At 37.9% G+C, this 21,639-nt stretch overlaps 1 protein-coding gene across 6 annotated transcripts in view; it reads left to right on the plus strand.

Annotated features, from left to right (window-relative positions):
- kcnip4a (potassium voltage-gated channel interacting protein 4a) overlaps positions 1 to 21,639 on the plus strand; it is a 245,740-nt gene that overhangs the window by 151,982 nt on the left and 72,119 nt on the right. Inside the window, exon 1 of one of the 6 annotated variants that reach the window (XM_073859363.1) lies at positions 9,258 to 9,693. The exons of the other annotated variants lie outside the window; for them this stretch is intronic. Coding sequence (XP_073715464.1) covers positions 9,636 to 9,693 — 58 coding nt within the window. The 5' untranslated portion in view covers positions 9,258 to 9,635. Of the gene's footprint in view, positions 1 to 9,257; positions 9,694 to 21,639 lie in introns of those variants that run through there. 6 annotated transcript variants of the gene reach the window in all.

Here is a 21,639-nt window from a genome sequence, read left to right on the forward strand (position 1 = left end):
ATGTTAATTTCCATCACTCCAATATCATCAGGCAATGGTCTGAGACAAATTACAGAAAAAACAGTACAAGTGTAAATGTGAATTTTGTCCAGTCTCTTGCAACCAAGATCCCACATACAATAAGGTGTAACCTACAATTTACAATAATTGTCCTCAAAACTTTAGTCATAATTTACATCAGATCATCCCTCCAGAGTTAACTGTTATATTGACAACATGACTAAGCAATTAGACTGTCTTATCTGTACACAATGACACAAGGACTTGTCATTCTGATGGCACTGAGATGTTCGTTGACACAGATATTTACTTTTGAGAGATGAACTAAGCATTTTGAGCAAGAGAGTGGCTTTTGCAGGTAATGGTGTTTTGCAATTTGTACAAATTGTTTTGGGAAATGCACTTACTGTTTTGCAAATGTCGAGGATGCTTCGAGAAATGCACCAAAGCAATGAGAAGAAAAACTGTAATAAGGAAATATTTACATATGGGACCATTTAAGAACCATGGCAGTCTTGCTTCTGTTGCTTTTAAGATCACTTATAAAGTATAACTGTCCAAATTCAATTTGAACAAAACAACCCTTTTAAAAACACAAGTTGAATTAGCATGATTCAGGAGGTAATGTGTTTTTGTTTATTACTATAAAACAAATGTAAAAATATGCTTTAAGGTGAATATGCTTGATAAATAGGGTCCTTGGAAATGTTTCTCCCCTGTAAGGGGTCACTGGCCGCAAAAAGTTTGAGAAACTTTGCAGTATGATACATGTTGAGTGTTGATTGTTAGTTTGTAACATCAACATGCTGGCTGTGTAGCTTTGTTGTGTTGCTGTCCGTGGTGCTGAAGGTCAAAGAACAGAAGGGCTGAAGTGAAGCTCTGCTTAGAAAAACAATTAGGGGGGAGAGGGGCACAACCTAACGCTTTTTGGTTTTGGCTCAATCCTTAAAAAAATATTTGAGTTTGATTAATTATATTTTTACACAAGCAACACACACATCTCTGCTACTAATGAACATTTAAAGTTTGTTTGTAGTACTTACCATTCTTGGACAATTACACCAAACGTGACAGAAGTGCAAACGTTACAACTTACCTGATAGTTGCATTGTAACAGGCAGGGGGTTAGTTGTAACACTTGCTAAAAATTAAGTTTGCAGGCAAATATTTCAATACTATTTTGTCTATATACTTGAAGTGGATATTGTTTATATATCTGTCTATAATAAACAGGTATCTACACTGTATTCATTCATCCAGCCCTTTTCTAACAATAGTTCAATTATAAATGGATACAAATATCTAAATATGTGAGAAAAAGCAGCACAATTATGTCAAAACATTTTTTATATGTGACCCAGTCTGTAATAACTATAATACAGTTTTAAAAAATCTAATTTTGAGATAATGAGCATCAAAGTCTGATTTTAGCCATTCATTTCATTATGATTTCAAGCTTTGACGTGACCTTTATTCAATCAATATTAAAGGGGCCATGGCACAAGACTTTTTTAAGATGTCAAATAAATCTTTTGTGTCCCCAGTCTAGCTCAAAATACCCCACAGATAATTTATTATAGCATGTTAAAATTGCCACTTTGTAGGTGTGTGCAAAAATGTGCAGTTTTGGGTGTTTCCTTTTAAATGCAAATGAGCGGTTTGTTGCAATTGAAACTCAATTGTCCTGTGATTTATTTTCTCTCTCTCTTTTTCTCTGCACTAAATTTCAGTGCTGTGATTGGATAGTGCAGATTAAGGGGCGGTATTATTATAATAAGAGCTCCTTATTACATCATAAGGAGAGGCAAATTTCAACAACCTATTTTCTCATGTGCTTGTAGAGAATGGTTTACCAAAACTAAGTTACTGGGTTGATTTTTCTCACATTTTATAGGTTGATAAACGCACTGGGGACCCAATTATAGCACTTAAACATGGAAATAGTCAGATTTTCATGCCATGGCCCTTTAAAGATATGAACAAAAATACATTCGACACACGATTTTTGGTAAGACAGGCATATCCATTTTATTGGCAGCCAGCAATTATTATTGTGTAGCCTATTTAAAACAATGGCAAGAATTACGCTTACGTTAGCGGTTTTCATATCGTAAGTACTGAGGGGTTAAGTGTAAAACGGCTTTACAATTAACCCCGCTGGGTCAAAATATTTTCAAGCCCACCAAAAAAGTTGCTAAGAGCTGCAGACATATTTCAACACGATGCTATGTTTTACTCAACAAGACACTGATTAATATGTCATAGCATTGGATTTAGTATCTCACACACCCAACTTAGAAACCGAAAAAAAAAACATATGATGAAAAAATTGACTTGCATGCGACCAAAACACTCGTTCATCAATAACGCTCTGGAAAAACTTTATACATTTCCAATAATTCGTCTTTTGGCAGCGTGAAAAAACACCGGAAAAACAAAAAGCTTAACAACAATGTAAACTGTCTGTGTTACAACTAACCCCGCATTAGTTTTTGCCCCGCGCACCCCTACTTTATTATGTTTTATAGTCTAAAGAACTTTTATCACTACAAAAAAACTAAACAGAAAGGTTAATCGAATGTTAAAGGGCCCATATTATGCAAAATCCATTTGGACATTAACGTGTGTTGGCAGTGTGTGAACACAACCACCCTACAATGAAAAAAATCCACCCTCTCATTCTATTTTAATTACCATTAAATCAAAGCAGTCTCATTAGACATGCTGTCTTGACTCTCTTGTTAATGTGATGTCACACTGATGGCCCGCCCACGGCCACTGACTGAATGGGTAATTTTACCCAAAAGCTTTTCTTAATGTGTTTGTTAGCACGACTCAGATCTGTTTTAACCAAAAGCGTTCACTGCCTGATGGTAAGGGAGTGAGGAGCTGTAGCTCATTTGCATTTAAAGCTACACATCTGAAAACAGCGCTTTTTTGCTCCCACCCAAGTAGGGGCATTTTTGACATGCTATAATAAATGATCTGTGGGCTATTTTGACATGAAACTCAAACAAAGGTTAGTTTAAAGGGTTTTTTTATGGACCCATACAGCAAAAAATGTCTCTTCTATGACATTTTGTATAGCACCAGAGTGTAGTGTGACACAATTTCTAAAGAATGATTAAAATAATAATATTTTAATATATTTAATAATAATAATGTAAAATGACAGATTTTTCAAGCAATTGAGTTTTTAATCTTTTGCTTTCTGCTTTCTCAGGTTAAAGAAAAACATCACAGAGGTTTACAGTAGGTTTCAAACACCATTAAGCTTTAAACAGTTTGGAGATGAGTTATCAAAGGTTTATATTTGTTTCATGAAGACTCTTTTATGAAAATTTTTTATTTACTTTTCTCTAGTTTTATCATAAAATAATTATATAAGCTATCAGAAGGCGAGATGTGGGTCTCTGTTGGTGGTACTCTGTTTCTGTGTCTATATGTGATTTCGTTTTTTGTCGAGGACCTTGAGATCATTTCCACACACTGAGCACACCATTGTCATGCTGGGGAATTGGCCTTTGATGCTGGTATTTTGTCTGTAGTGAATCGGCACAAGGTCACAGGGTTCGTAGATGCACTGGGGTGTGGGTGGAAGGAAGGAAAATATGAGCGCGCTGTGCATGTGTTTACGTGTGTGACTAACAATTTTTAGAGGCTTCACGGAGGCTTTGTTGACCTCTCTAGATGCTGCAGGTGAATCTTTTGTGTTTGTGCTGTACACTGTGTGGGTTTACAGAAGCATCATACCTGTACATCATACTGTGTGCATAACATAAAAATGAAAAATCACAGATGGGATCTCTTTAATATTTCAGTTGTTTCTTCTAGACAACAATGAGGTTAAATTGAGAGCAGATTAAAACTTTTGCTTACGTCTTCTGTGTCTCACTATTTCTCCTAAAACAAAGCCCTGGGGTCTCATTTATAAAGTGTGCGTATGCACAAAACAGGGCTGGAATTGTGCATACACCAGTTCCCACGCAAAGGTTGTTTTATGAGAAACATCTGAGACTAAGATGACACTTTAAAGTCCGTGTAAAGTCCAATATTAAATGTGTTCTCAGTTGAAGTGATATTAACCACCCGGACAAATTTGAATGAAAAAAAACACCAAATAAATAAAATAGGTTAACAAAATCTGGCAGGATTCTCTGCTCTCAGGAGGATGTGTGTCTGCTGTTGCCGCTGAAACCATGCCCACTTGTTGGGAAAGCTGCCGTCTCTCTCAACTTTCAAATACCGCTACAACCTGAATAGATGCTGACGATTCTGTTAGGGGTGGGACAATGCTCAGTGGCTCCAGTGCATAATCGAGTCACCATTTTAGCACCGCCAAAATAATCCTGAGCACAGAAATGAGGAAAAACTGTTTAATGGTGTAAGGGGACGTGCACACCAAAGCTTTTACGTCAGCGGCCAGCGTATGTTTTCATTTGTTTCCAATGAAAGTGCGGTGTTTAAAAAAAAGCAGCTAGCGTTTTTTTTGCGCTGAAAGCCGTCACTCAGCGTTGAAAAATATTAAACTTTGGTTGACACCATAGACCGTAAAAAAATATGGACGTAGTGTCCGTGACGTCACCCATTGGTTTGTGAAGATCGCTTTTGAAGCTTAAAGTAGGCGTTGCCTGCCGCCGCCATCTTGGCCGCGCGTCCCCGCGAATTACTCGCGGAAAACCGAAAATGGGTAAAGAGGCGGGACAAGGGTGAAGCTGAGGTGAAACCACGCCCGCCTAGCGCGAGTCTAGTGACAGCAGTGGCTGTTCAACTGACACTCAAGCGGCCACGCTCTTAATTATGCAGAAGTTTAAGGCTTAATATAATCTTAACGGGTGAGTTACAAAAAAATTCACTCCCCTCACAGTTGTCATGAAGGGCAAAATTAGCCAAATAGGCCAAAAACACTTTTTGTACCAGGCTGTAAACATATTATTTTCTACTGTAAAGTTGGCCATTTTTAACATGGGAGTCTATGGGAATTGACTCCCTTTTGAAGCCAGCCTCAAGCGGCCAGTCGATGAATTGCAGTTTAAGTCACTTCCGTGTTGGCTTCATTAGAGAGATCGGAAGGTTACCCCTCGGTTGAAACGCTCAGCTCGTCAATGTCAGTTCTCACTTGGCTGTCCAATCACAGTGGAGGAGGGATGGGACAAATATCACAACAACCAACCGGCGCATCGTACAATGATTGATAAACAAAGCAGAAGTATCAAAGCAACCAAAGTGCTCTTAAGAAAACTGGCAGTCAGCTGAAAAAAACATTCAGGGTCCACCTGGCATTTTCAGCTGCATTTTAAAGCTTTTAAAAGCCAAAACTTCACAATTCAGTCTTTAACAGTCTTTGCAGCCTGTTTTAGCAATACATAAAGTAGTAATTTATCCTTCATATGTCCAAAGAGTCTTTTTTGTTGTCAGATTTATGAAAGGCAGAACAGCCTTTCAGTTTTTTCCAAAAAAGGCTGAACTCTTGGAAGCCCACAGTGGGAGGAGATAAAGAGTTATGAGTACCCCACAGCTATATGTTCATGTTGTTTACATTATATGTGCCTTTTTAAAACCAAACGTTTGAGATTAGTTTTTGATTTACTTACCGCCTGTGGTTGTGACTCCTGAACAGAGTCTTTTAATGTTGACCCCACTCCATCACTCATTTGAATGCAAGTCAATTTTATTTATAAAGCACATTTAAATTCAGCTTACACTGACCAAAACAATCATAAAATTCAATAAAATAAATTTAACAAAGAAAACAATTACTAATCCATGATTTAATAATCGGAAAAGGCTAAGGAATAGAAATGGGTGATTCTCGCGAAATTACACTTATGAGGTGTGATGAAACATTTTGATAAAAAAGCAAATGCAAAGTAAGAGTATCAAAATAAGAAGCATACAGTTACAAACATCTCTTCATGTACTATTTTGCACATGATTTCAAATGACATCATACAAACCAATTTTGTTGTTTTTTTCACATTTAAGGTGACCATTTTTATTACCGCAACGTGTCCATGACTGGATTTGGGTTCTTTGACATTAAAATATTTATAATAAAAAAATCTAAAAAATAAAAAGCTTCAGTGCATGTTATACTATAAACATTTACAGTAAAGAAACATGTGGTATTTGGTGATCATTGGTAAATGTAGAGACAATAATAAGTAATATAAATGTGTTCAAGACCAATTTTCTCATCCTCCGCAACAATTTTCAATCATTGTTTAAGCCCTCAATAACATTTTCAATTTGTTTGAAGGGACATAATTGATTGTGACACTAAAATGGCTACCAGGTGAGCAGTTCTTATTTTTCTCTCCAGATAAAAGTTTAAATTTTGTTTGTCATACCTAGACAACTTTTTAGTTCTCATTACCGAACATGAGTTTGTAAATGCATATTCATAATTTTTGATAATGATAATCTAAAAAAAATGTAAATAATTTTATAGGAAATATTTTTTTAAATCCTCTAAAAATAATGGTTATAGTAAGTTCAGACCTTAATCTTATATGTGCAAAAAAAATGGCTTCAAGGGGTTTTAAATTTTTTTATGCTGGACTTTTAAATCTGGATTTCGTGAGAATCAACCAAATAGGTCTTAAGTCTAGATTTAAAAACAAAGATAGAGGAAACACTCCTAATGTCAGGGGGCAGCTGTATGAGTAACAAACATAAACCCATTTGCAATTACCTGATGTCCAGAAAAAAAACGAACTGCATCGACTGTTGTCTTAAGACATGGTTACTTGGAAAGCTGAATAAGGTTTTCTTCTCTTTACTTTCAAAAACACACTTTGCCTTGGTTGATTCTTGATATATAATAAAGTTGTCATGTGCAGTGATGCGTGTGACTTCTACTTGAAGGTACAATGCTAATGATGTACACTCTCACTCTGATTGACGTATGGGCGTGTTTTTCCGGGGGAAGTGCCCATAATAGGAATAAGGGGTCCGTGATACGTAACAGTTAACCATATTCGAAAAACTTTAGAAACTTGTAGGAAAGAGGAGGAGTGAGTTCAGACTAAAAATACCCTAGAAATAATGCTTTTTTGACACTTTTCCTTTCTTTAGCATGAGAAATACAACTCTTTTCTGTGTTAATAAGTAAAAATGCATTAAAAAAATTAACCCCCCCCACCCCTCTTTAAGGTCTAACCTTGCATTCTGTCACGTCCCCGGAACAAGTGGGAGGATGCAAACGCAAAGTTTGAAATAAATAACATTTATTAAATAAACAGGAAACAAAACAAGGCACGATAAATAAGTAAACAGGCAGGAACAGGGACCAAGACATACACTGTGGTTAGGACACAAACTGAGGCAACGATCCAGCAACTGAACATACAGGGGACCGGGATATATACACAAAGACTAATTGATAACAGGTGTGATGATTGGTAATCAGTGAAAAGTCCAGATGACAACAATTAGAACAGAGACAACAGAAACACGGTTGAAACCGTGACATAACCCCCCCTCAAGGAGTGGCTACCAGACACCCCACCTAAGCCTAAACAAAAAGTCTCGGTGGGTGGATCTGGGGGAGGGACGGAGGGCTGGGAAAACAGGGCGGAGCTGGCAGAGCGGGGGGCAAGGGCAAATCCGGCTTAGCCGGACCGGCCATCTTGGCCCAGGCAAAATGTTCGAAGAGCTCGAGGTCGGCCAACTCGGGAACCAACTCCGACCAACCCGGAGGAGCAGACTCGTGTTCGGCGGCGACCATCCCAGGGAATAATTGAGCATGGCGGTGGCCGTCTTGAGAACTGCATCGAGCGTGGCGGCAGTCATCCCGGGAACCGACCCAGAAGATTCGACCAGCACGTGAATCGACTCTGAAGATTCAACCATTACGGGAACCAACACGGAAGATTCGACCGTCACGGGAACCGACTCCGAAGATTCCACCCTCACGGGAACCGACTCGGACCATCTCGGGGGAACAGACTCGTGTATGGCGGCAGCCATCCCGGGGAAGAATCGAGCATGGCAGCGGCCCTCCTGAGAACTCCGGTCCGGCTACTTCCCGGAACCCGATGCTCACTACTCCCCCCCCCCCAAAAAAAAAATCTTAGGGAGAGTTCCGCTTCAGACAAACTTGCTGCATCCTCAAATGGCTGGATCGTTCTGTCACGTCCCCGGAACAAGTGGGAGGATGCAAACGCAAAGTTTGAAATAAATAACATTTATTAAATAAACAGGAAACAAAACAAGGCACGATAAATAAGTAAACAGGCAGGAACAGGGACCAAGACATACACTGTGGTAAGGACACAAACTGAGGCAACGATCCAGCAACTGAACATACAGGTGACCGGGATATATACACAAAGACTTATTGGTAACAGGTGTGATGATTGGTAATCAATGAAAAGTCCAGATGACAACAATCAGAACAGAGACAACAGAAACACGGTTGAAACCGTGACACATACCAAACGTGGCCATCAGAACAAGGGTTGATTTTGAACCACTGAAATAAACATTATTGCACAAGATTACAAAGAAAATGAGAAAAGTGGCAAAGAAAATAAGTAACAAGTCGAACAGTTTGAATGTATGTACTAGAATTCCTTTTGTCATAAATAAAATTGGAAAAATTAGCTGTCAGCTGTCAAATGCTAGACCGAGGCTCGATCGAAAAGCTCTTTGCTTTCGCAATTTGCACACCCACGCATTCATGGGCAATCATTTCTGCCTACTTTCGCTAATCAGTTGCTTTAGGATGAAAGACTTGCAAGTAGCAAAAGCACAGTGGAGACATTCTTATGCGCAAAATAATGTACCAGATGTATTTTCATGCCACTCAGCAGTGTTTTTCCTCCCACCCCCACTTGAGTTTCTATGGAAGTCTTAACTTCACACAGTGCTAAATTCTGAGAAACCTCCATGTGACTCCGCATCTTTCCATATTCATGGATGCTTGGACACACAGATGCACACCGCTCTTAAATTACAGCTATTGTGATCACAAGATCAGCCTCTCCTTTTTCATTAAGATCAAATTGTTGTTCACACAGGGCAATGTGGAAAAAATACATAAATATGCTTGCCAAGGAAGCCACTTTACCCGCAGCCCACCAATTTTATTGTAGCCTTGCTGGTCCAGAGTGCAAATTTCTCACAGATGAGGGTGTCTGCACTTGCGAAGTGATTGGTTTAAGTGTATGTATGATTATGCATCATTTTAATGAGCGCTGACTTGCCTCGCTCTGCTTGATGGTGCACTCGAATTCAAATAGCCGGCATCCCTGCTAATAACTCTGAGTCGGCAGCAACTAGTTCGCATTGACTCATTCACGGGCAGCAACAGCGCTCAATTCCTCCCTCCCACCTCTCATTCATTTCCTGTGAAGAAGTGTCTGCGAAAGAGTACAGGCACAGCGACGGAGGGTGCAACGCGGAGAGCTCAATTAAACTGCTGTCCAACTGCGCCAAAGTAGAGGAGCTTTTCAAAGAAATCTCCACCGTTGTATCTGAAACTGCTGGGACTGCCGGAAACGTCATTGAGGTCTACATCTACACTTGTACAACACTTAAGGGAAAGAGCCACAGTTGCTTGAGAAGGAAAGCTGTTGAGGTGAAGACGGCAGGATTTCTGAACAGAGCTGATAGAGAGTAAAAGGGACAACATGGGCGCTTTAATGGTCATATTTTCTCTGCAAACGAAACAGAGGAGGAAAATTACAGGTAGGCGATAAAAAGCAGTTTTATATTATGACAGTGAGTCAGATTTGTCTATACTGTATTAAAGGGATAGTTCATCCAAAAATATTTTTTTCTTATGTTCTTACAAACCTGTATGAATGTATTTGTTTTAAGATATTTTGAGGAGTATTTGAAACAAAACTGATATATAAGCCCCACTTTTATCCTACTATGGCAGTCCATTGGGCTCATGATCGTTTTTTTTCAAACATTTTTTTTAATATCTTCCTTTATGATCATCAGAACAAAAAAAAAATTATATAGGTTTGTTACAACATGAGAAAGAGTAAATGATGACAAAATTCACATTATATTTGTTCATTTAGACAGACATATTTTTGGACATTTATGGATGTTATCTTGTTTTAGTAGATTTTTAAATTGCAGATGGTTTGTGTTTATTTATTCTCCAGTGTTTTCTCATCTGAAGAAATGAGTACACTATAAGAGCTTTGGTGATTCATGATTTTGAAGCGTTGGGCTGTTTTGTTGCGTAGTTGAACAACTCCTAAGGGAGAGTTCACTAGAAATGCTCCACATATAGGTACTCGTGCAGATAAGGACAGAAGAGTCCTTTTGCTGAAAACTTTTTTTGGGTTGTAATTTTACCTATGCTGGGATGCTCCACCTAAAAATGCTGGGTTATTTTAACCCACTGTTCGATTAAATATATGCATTTAATGGGTTAATTTAACCCAACGGCAGGGTTTGTCCCTTTTTGACCCAACCCTGGGTTGAGTATTTTTTAGTGTGGTGATGGATGGATGGTTAGATATCTAGATAGATAGACAGATAGATAGCAGTGGCGGCTCGTGACTTCTCAACTGAGGGCGCTAATTCAAAATAAGTGTTCGGAGTATCATGTGTGTGGTTCCTTTTTTCAAAATATGTGTTCTGTTTATGATAAAAGAGACGCTCACGTTCACAAAATACACACAAGACACTCCCTTAACAGTAAACTCTGATTACGCATGAGATTATGTGAGTATCTGGCAAACGCGAGCGTCTCTTTTATCATAAACGCTAAGAGGGTCACACACTGGACGCGCAGCTTAGCGCCGCGCCATGCTAAAAAAATCAAACACATGAATATTTTTCTATGAGTATACACTCAAAAAAAAGATTAATTGGATTAACTCAATAAAATTGTGGGCAGGATTTCCATCCAATATGAATGTGTACCCCTAACTCATAAAAAACAGCTTTACACAATTAAATTATATTTAGTTTGTCCAACTCAATTTAAAGTAGATGGCAGTACTCAATTAGTTGCCTCAACTCAATTTAGTGTAGTCTGAGTTACTCGATTAAGCATAGTTTGAATAACTCAATGTAGTGTAGTCTGAAGAACTCAATTCTGTTATTTTAAATGAAAAGTTTTTATATCATACTAATTAGCATAAGCACATGTTAGCATGCTAACAATAATAACATATGATACTTTGGATGAGCATGTGAGAAGAGACTGATCTCCAAACAGGCATTAACACAGTTAGGTGGCACCTGTCTGCGCCGCCCAGCTACGACTCAGGAAGTTGCTCAAATCTCGCCACAGAGCGCCACTCACATAGTTTAATATTAAATAACATCATATTTGTCCCAAATCATTAACGATTCACATTGGCTGCTAACGTATATTTAGCATTATGAAGTAGACGCTATCTGACGAACTTCGCGCCATTTAACGCGCACTTCCGGTTTACGAAACCTCTGAGTTGTCCGCGGCGCTGAGCTGCGCGTCTGGTGTTCGACCACCTTTATTTTGACAAAACACGTGATGCACACAGGTATTTTTAAAAAAGGATCCACACACATAAAGGGCTACATACATGTTGTGACGAACTTCAAATCGAGCGCTCTCAAAAAAAGAAGTCACTGGCCGCCACTGATAGATAGATAGATAAACTTCTTTATTTCTGTGGGTTCTTCATGCATTTTATTATTATTGCCTTTATATTAAATGGTGTGAAACGGCGCAGTCATAACCCTATATCTAATTGGATAAGGACAAACGGTTTCCAGTAATATCTAAGTGAATGGACCATTAGTGATGTGATGTGCTGGTTTTTATTGGAACCCTTTTGCAGAATATCTGCCAGGCCATCAGCCTGTGAAATTAAATCTCATTCACCTTTCACATAATCCACATAAATCTGACATCACACACTTCCAAAATCATTGTGTTCTGTGGTCTTGAGATTTTACGCTGTGGTTTTATTGCGGCCTGAAGGACACGGTTTTTGGTCTCTGCCCTAACTACAAACTTTTTTAACTTCTTCTAACTTTTCTTTATCTTTGTAATGGTTTTATATTACTATCACGTTGGATTAGAAAGACGGATGACAATAGGAAATTCGACAATGGGATCTGTGACACCATGAGTGTTTGGGTCACTTGGGTGCTGCTTTTTTTAAGGGGAAAGTTTTATTTTAAATCTCTGATTTATATAGTATTTATAATGTGTCACTGCTGAAATGTAAATGCTGGCATATTTTAAGCTTCAGACTTCCTGTAGACTGCTGAAATGTAGAAGTTTAGACAAGTCACAAATTCAGTTTTACACAAAACAATCAAAACATAACCAGTTAGTATTGATTATATTGTTGATATCTATCTATCTATCTATCTATCTATCTATCTATCTATCTATCTATCTATCTATCTATCTATCTATCTATCTATCTATCTATCTATCTATCTATCTATCTATCTATCTAAACTCAGACAGTGTAGTACAATAACAAGAAAAAATGCAGTCGGTATTTTAAAGCTCCTGTTCTTTCTATGCTTTTGAAGCTTTGATTGTGTTTATAGCTTGCAATATAACATGTGTTCATGTTTCACGTGTAAAAAAACGCGGTATTTTTCACACAATTTACAATTTACAATCTGTATAGCGCTGTTTTCACTGTCCTTAAAACAGGCTGATGTCTTCCTTGTTATCTGAAGTCCCTCCTTCCGAAATACGTATCGAGTTCTGATTGTGTAGTTTGTTTAGTGTGTTGTGATTCGACAGCAGCTTAGCTTGCCGTTAGTTTATCTGGCGACTGACATATTCCTGTGGGCGGAGTTTAGTCAACGAACTGTTTTACTGACGTCATTAAAGCAGGAAATAGAGGGCTGTAGTCCAAACCGGTCGTTCGTTGTAGGCTTTTAAAGAGGAATTCTATTGAAGAAAATATATCGCCTGGCAGTGAACTTTGAGCTTTATCATTTTACAGGTATTATTTATGCTATTATAGCAACATTACACACTAACTAGGGTTTAAAAAATGGTATCAGGAAGAACGTGACCTTTAAGGCTGTTCAGCTGTTTCGTGATGTAACAAAAGTAACAAATGATTTGAGTAAATAAAAATTATATTGTGAAAATTCATGCAATCAAACATTACAATTAACCCTGACCTTCATTCTTTACATGCTGTTATATGTAAAATAGTTTTTGTTCATTTCACAAATGATCTCCTACTAACACCGCCCACTCTTGTCCAACTGTTCCTTTTGAACACCCAGGTTAAATTATTGGAATGATACTCCTAATTAACCCGGGATGTCTAACAAAACAGGAACTGTAATTATATATCCTACCGTGAAAACCAGCTTGGATTTTTTCTGCATAGCTTGCGTGTTGCCTGGAAAGCTTGACCTGCTTATTAAAGGCTTGGTTCACCCAGAAACACAAATTCCTCATCATTCACCCACGTCTGATCCTATTATACCATTTTTTCTGTTCAACACAATGTTACTTTGCAAAGCTTTGCTGTATGAGACTGAAAGTGAATGGGGTCTGATGTTGTCCTTTAAAGACATTTCTGACCTTTTGCATTGTACCGAAGAAAGAAATTCAAATGAGTTTAGGAAAACATAAGGTCGAGAAAATATCAACATTTTTATTTGATCCAGTTATTCAGTGGTCCAGTTATTCCAATCTATTCCAGTCACTATATTCCACCATATGTGTGACCCTGGACCACAAAACCAGTCATAAGGGTACATTTTTCGAAATTAAGATTAATAGATCATCTGAAAGCTTTACATTAAAGATATACATTTTAGAAAATAATTTCCACTTTAAAAAAAATGCAATTGCGCAACACTCTACCTGCTACAGAGAGGGAACGCCTATTAAACGTGTGCATGAGAGAGAGCGTGCACGAGCCTGGTTCTTCTTTTGTATACGCTCTGTTTACAAGTTGCTGTCGGCATGGCTCATACACTGAGTTGTTTACCGTGTCTGCACGGTTCGTGACTTGTGTCAGGGCTAGCATCGCTTATCATAGCTTACATCAACTTTTACTAGCAGTGATTTTAAATGGATTTCTCCAAATAGCATGACAAACTTTACCTGTCGAGTAGAAACTTTCACTTTTTCTCTTGCGACCCATTTGAAAAAACACAGTGAGAATGCGAGATTCAATGAATGGCTGAAACCGTAGCTCACAACACATATACACCTGAAAGTGTGCATGTGCAAAAGGGAACCTAGGGACGAGCACGTACGACGCCCTTACGTCAACATATCACCAGAATGATGATACTACCAATAGTCTTGATGATCCACCCGGAAAAAGAAAGTCTTCCGTTATACCTTTAATGTATGGTTTGTTAGGACAGGACAATATTTGGCCGAGATAACTATTTGAAAATCTGGAATCTGAGACTGCAAAAAATCTAAATTTTTAGAAAATCACCTTTAAATTTGTCCAAATGAAGTCCCTAGCACTGCATCTACTTACAAAAATAAAAGTTTTGATATATTTGTGGTAGAATTCATGGAATGTGATCTTTGCATAATATCCTAATGATTTTTGGCATAAAAGACAAAATTATCATTTTGATCCATACAATTTTTTTGCCTATTGCTACAAATAAACCTGTGGTTTTGTGGTCCAGGGTCTTATATATGATAGGGCAATGTATAGTTTGCAATGTTAATGGTGATACAAACACAACAACTAAATTTACAACATCTTTACATCACATATAGGGACAGCATTCATACGACTCCATCAATAATTAGAACTCAGTTGGCCCTCTCTTAAAGTGCACCTATTTCATTGCTAAAAAAATATTTTGTGTATTTGGTATAATACAATGTGTCCGCGTGGTTTATGGTTAAAAAAATATTTTCTACATACAGTACATTTTTTAGCTACAGATTTTACCATTGATTTGAAAAGTGCTTTGTCCCTGATTGGCCAGCAAATCTGTATGTTGTGATTGGCCTGAATACCTCTGACGTCAGCTGGAAATGTGACGCTTCTTACCATGTTTGAAAGATTTGCGCACAATGCAATGCTAACAGGAGTTAACTTACAGGCTGTGAGTCTGAGGCGGGAGGAATTATGATAGTGTCGGTCTTGTCTACATCAATAATCCCAGGAAGTAAAATGTTGCCTACAATCTGTTTGTTTGTTGTAGTCCAAGAAAAGAGATTTACGTTAGAGACGATAACTTGCGTCATCATTTACTTTGGGGTTTGTACCTTTTGCATATCGTTAACTTGTACTAATACACACTTACACACCAAAGGAAATATAAAATCGTGAAAGCTTTAAAGCTTTAGGATGTGAGGGTTGAAGTGTATAGTAGGTGGCTGTGTATAGTAAGTGGTTTGTAACGGCTATATCTATGAAGTTATATTTAGTATTCCGTTTCTAACCTATATTTTATGGATGGTTTGTGGAACAGGTTGGGAATAAAATGAATGGGCAGCCTTGGTCCTCCTCCTTGGCAATAGATCATATAGATGACACGTTTGTGCATTGTAAGCAGAAATCAGAGAAACTCAGGATTTCTATACTGGAAGCTGTACGGTCTATTTGGACTAAGTGTGTTTGAACTGTGTGCAAGGTTTTTGTTATTGGGGCATTTGGATGCTTAGAGCAGTGGTTCTCAAACTGGGGGCCGCGAGATGGTGCCAGGGGGGCCCCAGCTTTATGACATTTTATAAAATACATTAATTTATCATGAACTCTGTCTAATTAAACCTTAATAAATTAGGCTACTAACCAACAGCACTACTTTGTATACCGTAATATGTTTTGTCTAATTACGTTTTAAAACAAAATTGTCATAAATTTTCTTTGTGGGGGCCGCGAAGGAATGCCCTGTACACGAGGGGGGCCGCACGCTGGAAAAGTTTGAGAACCACTGGCTTAGAGCATCAAAACTCTCTTATACTGCTGTGTGGTGCATTATTACTGACAAAAAAGTTTTGCCATGGTATTTTTTGCATATTACTATTATAATGGTACTCTTTAAAGTACTCTGTTATTAATATAGTAACAGAATTACAGTGAGGTTCAAAAATTTGAGACCACTAATAAAAATGCATTTATTTAGTTTTTCTAAAATACTTGCAAATTATGTTATGCAGTCCAAATGTGTTCCTGCAGCATTAGAGCATCATGTTAGCAAAGCTGATTTTACGCTGATTGTTAGCAAATCATTGATAGCAAGGTCATTGGTTTAAACCCGGGAGCACATATACTGATAAACAAATGTATAGCTTAAATGCTATAAAAGTGTCTGCAAATGCAGAAATGTAAAGAAATATTGCACAAATGGCTTCTTTCTTTCCTTTCTTATTTTCAGATTTTAATGTCTATAAACTTCAATGTGTCTGGCAAATCTCAGGAGTGACATAACAGTAAAGTCACCAAACACTACAGCAGTGTAAAAGACGGAGAGCATGCCAAGATGCATGAAAGCTGTGAATAAAATTCAGGGTTCAAATATTTTTTTTTAACTCTTCTTAAATAAATATGTACATACATACATTACTTTTGTGTTGTTTCAAAATAAATATACATTTGTTTTCTTTGCAGTAGGTCTGAAAACATCTTTTTGTTATTTTAACTTATTCCCTGACAGCCTTTTTTGAAAAGCTGGCTGCAGGCACTTTTTTGATTTTCACAAAAGTTTCACATAATGCCTTCCGGGATTTTTTTTTTTAAAAAAAATAAATTATATTATATATATATATATCTCAAATAAAAGAACAGACCCTTTGCTTTCAAACAAACAAACAAAATGGGAAAACCTGTTTCATGATATCTATATTTTTATCTGCTTATAAACTTTTAAATATGGATATTTTTCTTCAAAAAAATAAAAATTTAAGCAAAAAGCTAAAATAATAAAATTTTTGTGATGGAATTTAGTTAAAACATAAATTAAACAAAAGTCAATAAAATTTTTTTTTTGCTTCAGTTTTTTTATAAATTGGGTAAGTAGTGGATGAATAATCGCGGCATTACAGATTAACATAAAAACTCAACAGGAACACGTTTTTTCATGCAAATGTTTTCTCTTAATTGACGAGATAACTCGTCAATGGCGGGGAAAGAGTTAAATATTTTCATGCAAATGGAATGAAAATGAAACAAAAATGATAATTTCACCTAAACACATACATTTAAATTTATTTATTTAGAGATGATGCATTTATCCAAAGCTACTTATAGTGCACACTGTAAAAAAATTCAGTAGAAATTACAATGTAATTGCAGCAGGGTTGCCGGTAATTTACCGTAGATTAACATTTATGTTATTTACTGGCAAGAGTTTGTTCAAAGTTAAATAAATTTTAAATATTAACAAGTCTTTATCTTTACAGAATAAAACTATACAATAACAGCCTCATGCAAAGCATTCTGGGAACCAGAAATCATCATCAACCTTTTTCTGTTTTTTGCTTCAGATTTTGTTTCCCAGAATGTTTTGCTTGATGCTGTTCTTTTACGTTTGACTCTGTAAAGACAAAGACCTGCAAATGTTTAATGTTCACTTAACTTTGAACAAAATGTTGCCAGTAAAAAACATAAATTCCAATCCACGGCAAGTTACCGGCAACCCAGCTGCAATTTCTACGGAATTTTTTACAGTGCAAGGTAAATTTTTTTTATCAGCATTGTGTTACCATGACCGTTTACGCTGCTAATGCAATGCTCTACCACTGAGCTATACAGTATCGCATTTCTCGAAAGAGTTAATTTAGAAAAACTAAAAATAATTTTGAAGTGGTCTCTTATTTTTGTCCAAAGTTGTATATAAAAACATCTTCGTTTTAGTCTGCGGTAAAATATTTTCCCTATGGCCTTTTTTGCCATTTCTTGTCCAGCCCTTTTGTTCATTGTATTGATAGTCCAGCACAGCATGCCCTTGTGTTTTCCATTTAAAATAATGGCAATGGCCTACTGTGACATTTCCGGAGCAAACTTTCAATACAACAGGCCATTGTGATGTTCAGAGTGCCTTTCAAGTATCATGTGTGTATGTGTGTGTACCTGAGTGCACTTCTATCCTAGTGACTCATGCAGATGAAGATAGGAGAGTATGATGAGTGTGTGTCCGTTTGTGTCCACTTATTAAAGGACAAGAGAGTATGTCAGATACTCAATGTCGCTCTATAAGAGTGAATCCAGCAGGCTTTGATGGTTGAGCTTGCCTGCTTACAGAAACACTGAACAGAAGGAACAGAAGCACTCCACACCCACTCTAATCCTTGCCATTAATTTACCCGCCTGTCCGTCCAGCATCTCAAGAGCTTCTGTTTAACCGGCACCGCTCTGACAAAAGCATAACGCACCATCCCAATACATTAGGGAAATATGCTTATACTTTAAAAGTGCACCATTGAGCACTGGAAAGCTACTTTATAAGCACGAAGTCGGTCCACATTGCTGTTTATTTCCGAACGAAAAGGAGGACCGCTGGGTGTTTCGTCTCAATAACACATTGCAGACGGATCGTATCTCAGCACTACCAGGGGATGCATGCTGTCATCTCAGTGTGTTTGCTAATTGATTTTGCTTCTGTAGTTGTTTGTAGAGTAGTGAATGTGCTTCTGGCCTCACTTCAGTTCTGGCTCTTCTGGTGTTTACACTTATAAACAGGACAAACAGAACAAACACGACCCCCGCACGGGAAGCGGCTGTCGCTCGGAGCAGGCGGTGGCTCTATTTGTGACTCTTCGTATCCACTCCAAACATTTTACTGAGGGTTGAATTAGCATGTTCTAGACCTTAATCACAACAGTCTACATGCCCTGAATACAGCCATGCATATTTTATGTAAAAATTACAATTTTGTCATTATTTACCAGGGGCGGCCGGTGACTTCTTTTTCCGAGGGCGCTCGATGTGAAGTTCGTCACAACATGTACAGTATGTAGCCCGTCATGTGTGTGGTTCCTTTTTTCAAAATATGTGTTCTGCTCATCGAGAAATCATGTGTGTATCACCTCTCTTGTCAAAATAAGTGCCTGCTGCAGACGTGTCTAAAGGGTTCATGATAAAAGAGACGCTCGCGTTTGCCAGATACTCGCATAATCTCATCATCAGAGTTTACTGTTAAGGGAGTGTCTTGTGTATATTTTATGAACGTGAGCATCTCTTTTATCATAAACGGTTTTGACGCGTGTGCAGCAGGCACCTATTTTGCCAAAACACGTGATGCACATGGTTCACATGACGCAGCAAACACATATTTTGAAAATGCAAGCAACACACATGACACTCCGAACACTTATTTTGAATTAGCGCCCCTCGGATGAGCAGTCACGAGCTGCCACTGTTATCCTTGTGGACATAAAAGCAACAAAAAAGTCATGCAGGTCTTAAAGGGCACCTATTATGCAAAATCCACTTTTACAAGGTGTTTGGACATAAATGTGTGTTGGCAGTGTGTGAACACAACCATCCTACATTAGACATGCCGTTTTGATTCCCTTGTTAATGTGACATCACACTGATAAAGCCCCGCGCACAGACACTGCATACTGACAGTCCTGCATAGTTTCCACCCTCGGCGAGTCATACACTATCCACCATATCTCAAGAGTGGGATAATATTGTCTCAGACTGTATTCACAGGAATCAGATCTATTTTCACTGAAAGCACTCAATGTCTCTAAATGAGTGAGAAACAGAAGCTCATTTGCATTTAACTCTTTCCCTGCCAGTGTTTTTATAAAAAGTTGCCAGCCAGTGCCAGCATTTTGTTAATGATTTTAACAAAGTTTAATGTGTCTCAGAAAATGTTCTTCTATAAATGAAGAGTTTCGTTTCAAAACGAGATAACCACCGTTTTTTAATTATTCAGAAATCTCCTTTTTTGGTTGTGCATTCCAATTAATTTCAATTCAACTGCAGTTGGTTTGTTTTCACTTAAACCTTCACAACTTAAAAAATAGAGCTAAGTAGCACCATAAAACTAATAACATGATAACATAATAATAAACATGTTTTGACAAAAATATAAAAAAATGGATTTATCTCGTTTTGCAACAAAACTCTTCAAATATATAAACATACAATCAGTAGCATAACCAGAAAAAAGACTCTGGGTGTGCATCTGAAAATCTTGGTGTGCCGCATTTATTGTTGTATGACTGTGCAAAATTATTACCCATAAGCATATAACCATGCTATAACCATAATGTTATGAGTGAGAAGGCAGAGGCAGATCCAAATGCAACAATTTATTAGACAAATAAGCCAGACAAATGTCAGTATCGGAATCAGAAATATCAGAGGTCAGGCAAAGGCGTATCGAGAACTGCTATTGCGCGTTGGTTGGCGCTGAGACAGAGACGGACGCGCTTAGAGCTTGTCACTGCTAAACGGCTAACATTCCAATGCCGACCGGCAGCATGAGCATGTTGTCAGACTGATATAAAGATATTTATGTAACGCCACACACCATAAAAGTATAAATAAATGCTAACCTGCTCAACAAAAAGTCAGCCGTTGTCAGCGTCGGTTTTCAGTCCCAAATCTCCCTGAAGCTTCCTCCAACGGTCAATGGCGGACCCTATATTAATTTGACTTTGAGTCCGGCGTTCTTCACATTTTTTTTTATCTCTGCTCTTTCTTCTACAGACTTTCTCTTTCTTCCAACCTTGACTGTAGGGACAAACAGGGGCCGCTTGCTGCTGTTGGTTTGTTTTTTCTCCATTTGTGAACTGTTGCTACTTTGCTAGCTACCATACACTGTCAGAAATTTCATGTCACAGGAGGGGGCGGGGTGGAATGCAATGGCATGGAGATGCGAGCGCAAGGTGGAGTTTCAAGTGGAGCGGGGATTGGATGAGAGCAGTTGACCAATGTAAGCTGTCCGGCCGGACAGCTTACATTGGTCAACTTCTCTGCCGCTTTAGACCCAATAGAGTGAATTGATTTTTTTCATTCTTTTTTCTCTTCATATTGTTAGGATTTTATTGTAGAACCATAACCAGCATCTAAACAAAGTTATTAATAATGAACAATCTTTGAAATCTTAGACCACAGCTTTAAAGGGATAGTTCGGCCAAAAACGATATTAAACCCATGATTTACTCACCCCCAAGCTTTCCGAGTTGCATATGTCCATCGTTTTTCAGACAAACACATTTTCGGATATTTTAGAAAATATTTTAGATTTTTCTGTTGATTAAATGTAATGATACGGGGTCCAGCAATAGTCCACGACCTTCAAGTCCAAAAAAAGTGCGTCCATCCTTCACAAATTAAATCCAAACGGCACCAGGATAATAAACAAAGGTCTTCTGAGGGTAATCCGTGCGGTGTTGTTGAAGAAATATCCATATTTAAAATGTTATTAACTTTATTAACTACCTTCCGGTAGCGCCGCCATTTTAGAGCCATCCGCATTCAGGATGAGAGCTTACGCAGCATACAGCGGTTTCTCTGTTGCTGCTCTGTCCCCCGCCCTCTGAATTTGTCATACGTCACTAAGAAAAGTGCTTACACTACGCTAATACTCTCTCCTGAGTCTAAGATGGCGGCGCTACCGGAAGGTAGTTAATAACGTTAATAACATTTTAAATATGGATATTTCTACAACAACACCGCACGGATTACCCTCAGAAGACCTTTGTTTATCATCCTGGAGCCGTTTGGATTTAATTTGTGAAGGATGGAC

Source organism: Misgurnus anguillicaudatus, chromosome 21 (assembly GCF_027580225.2).
Source record: "Misgurnus anguillicaudatus chromosome 21, ASM2758022v2, whole genome shotgun sequence".
In the NCBI taxonomy this organism is placed as follows: Eukaryota; Metazoa; Chordata; class Actinopteri; order Cypriniformes; family Cobitidae; genus Misgurnus; species Misgurnus anguillicaudatus.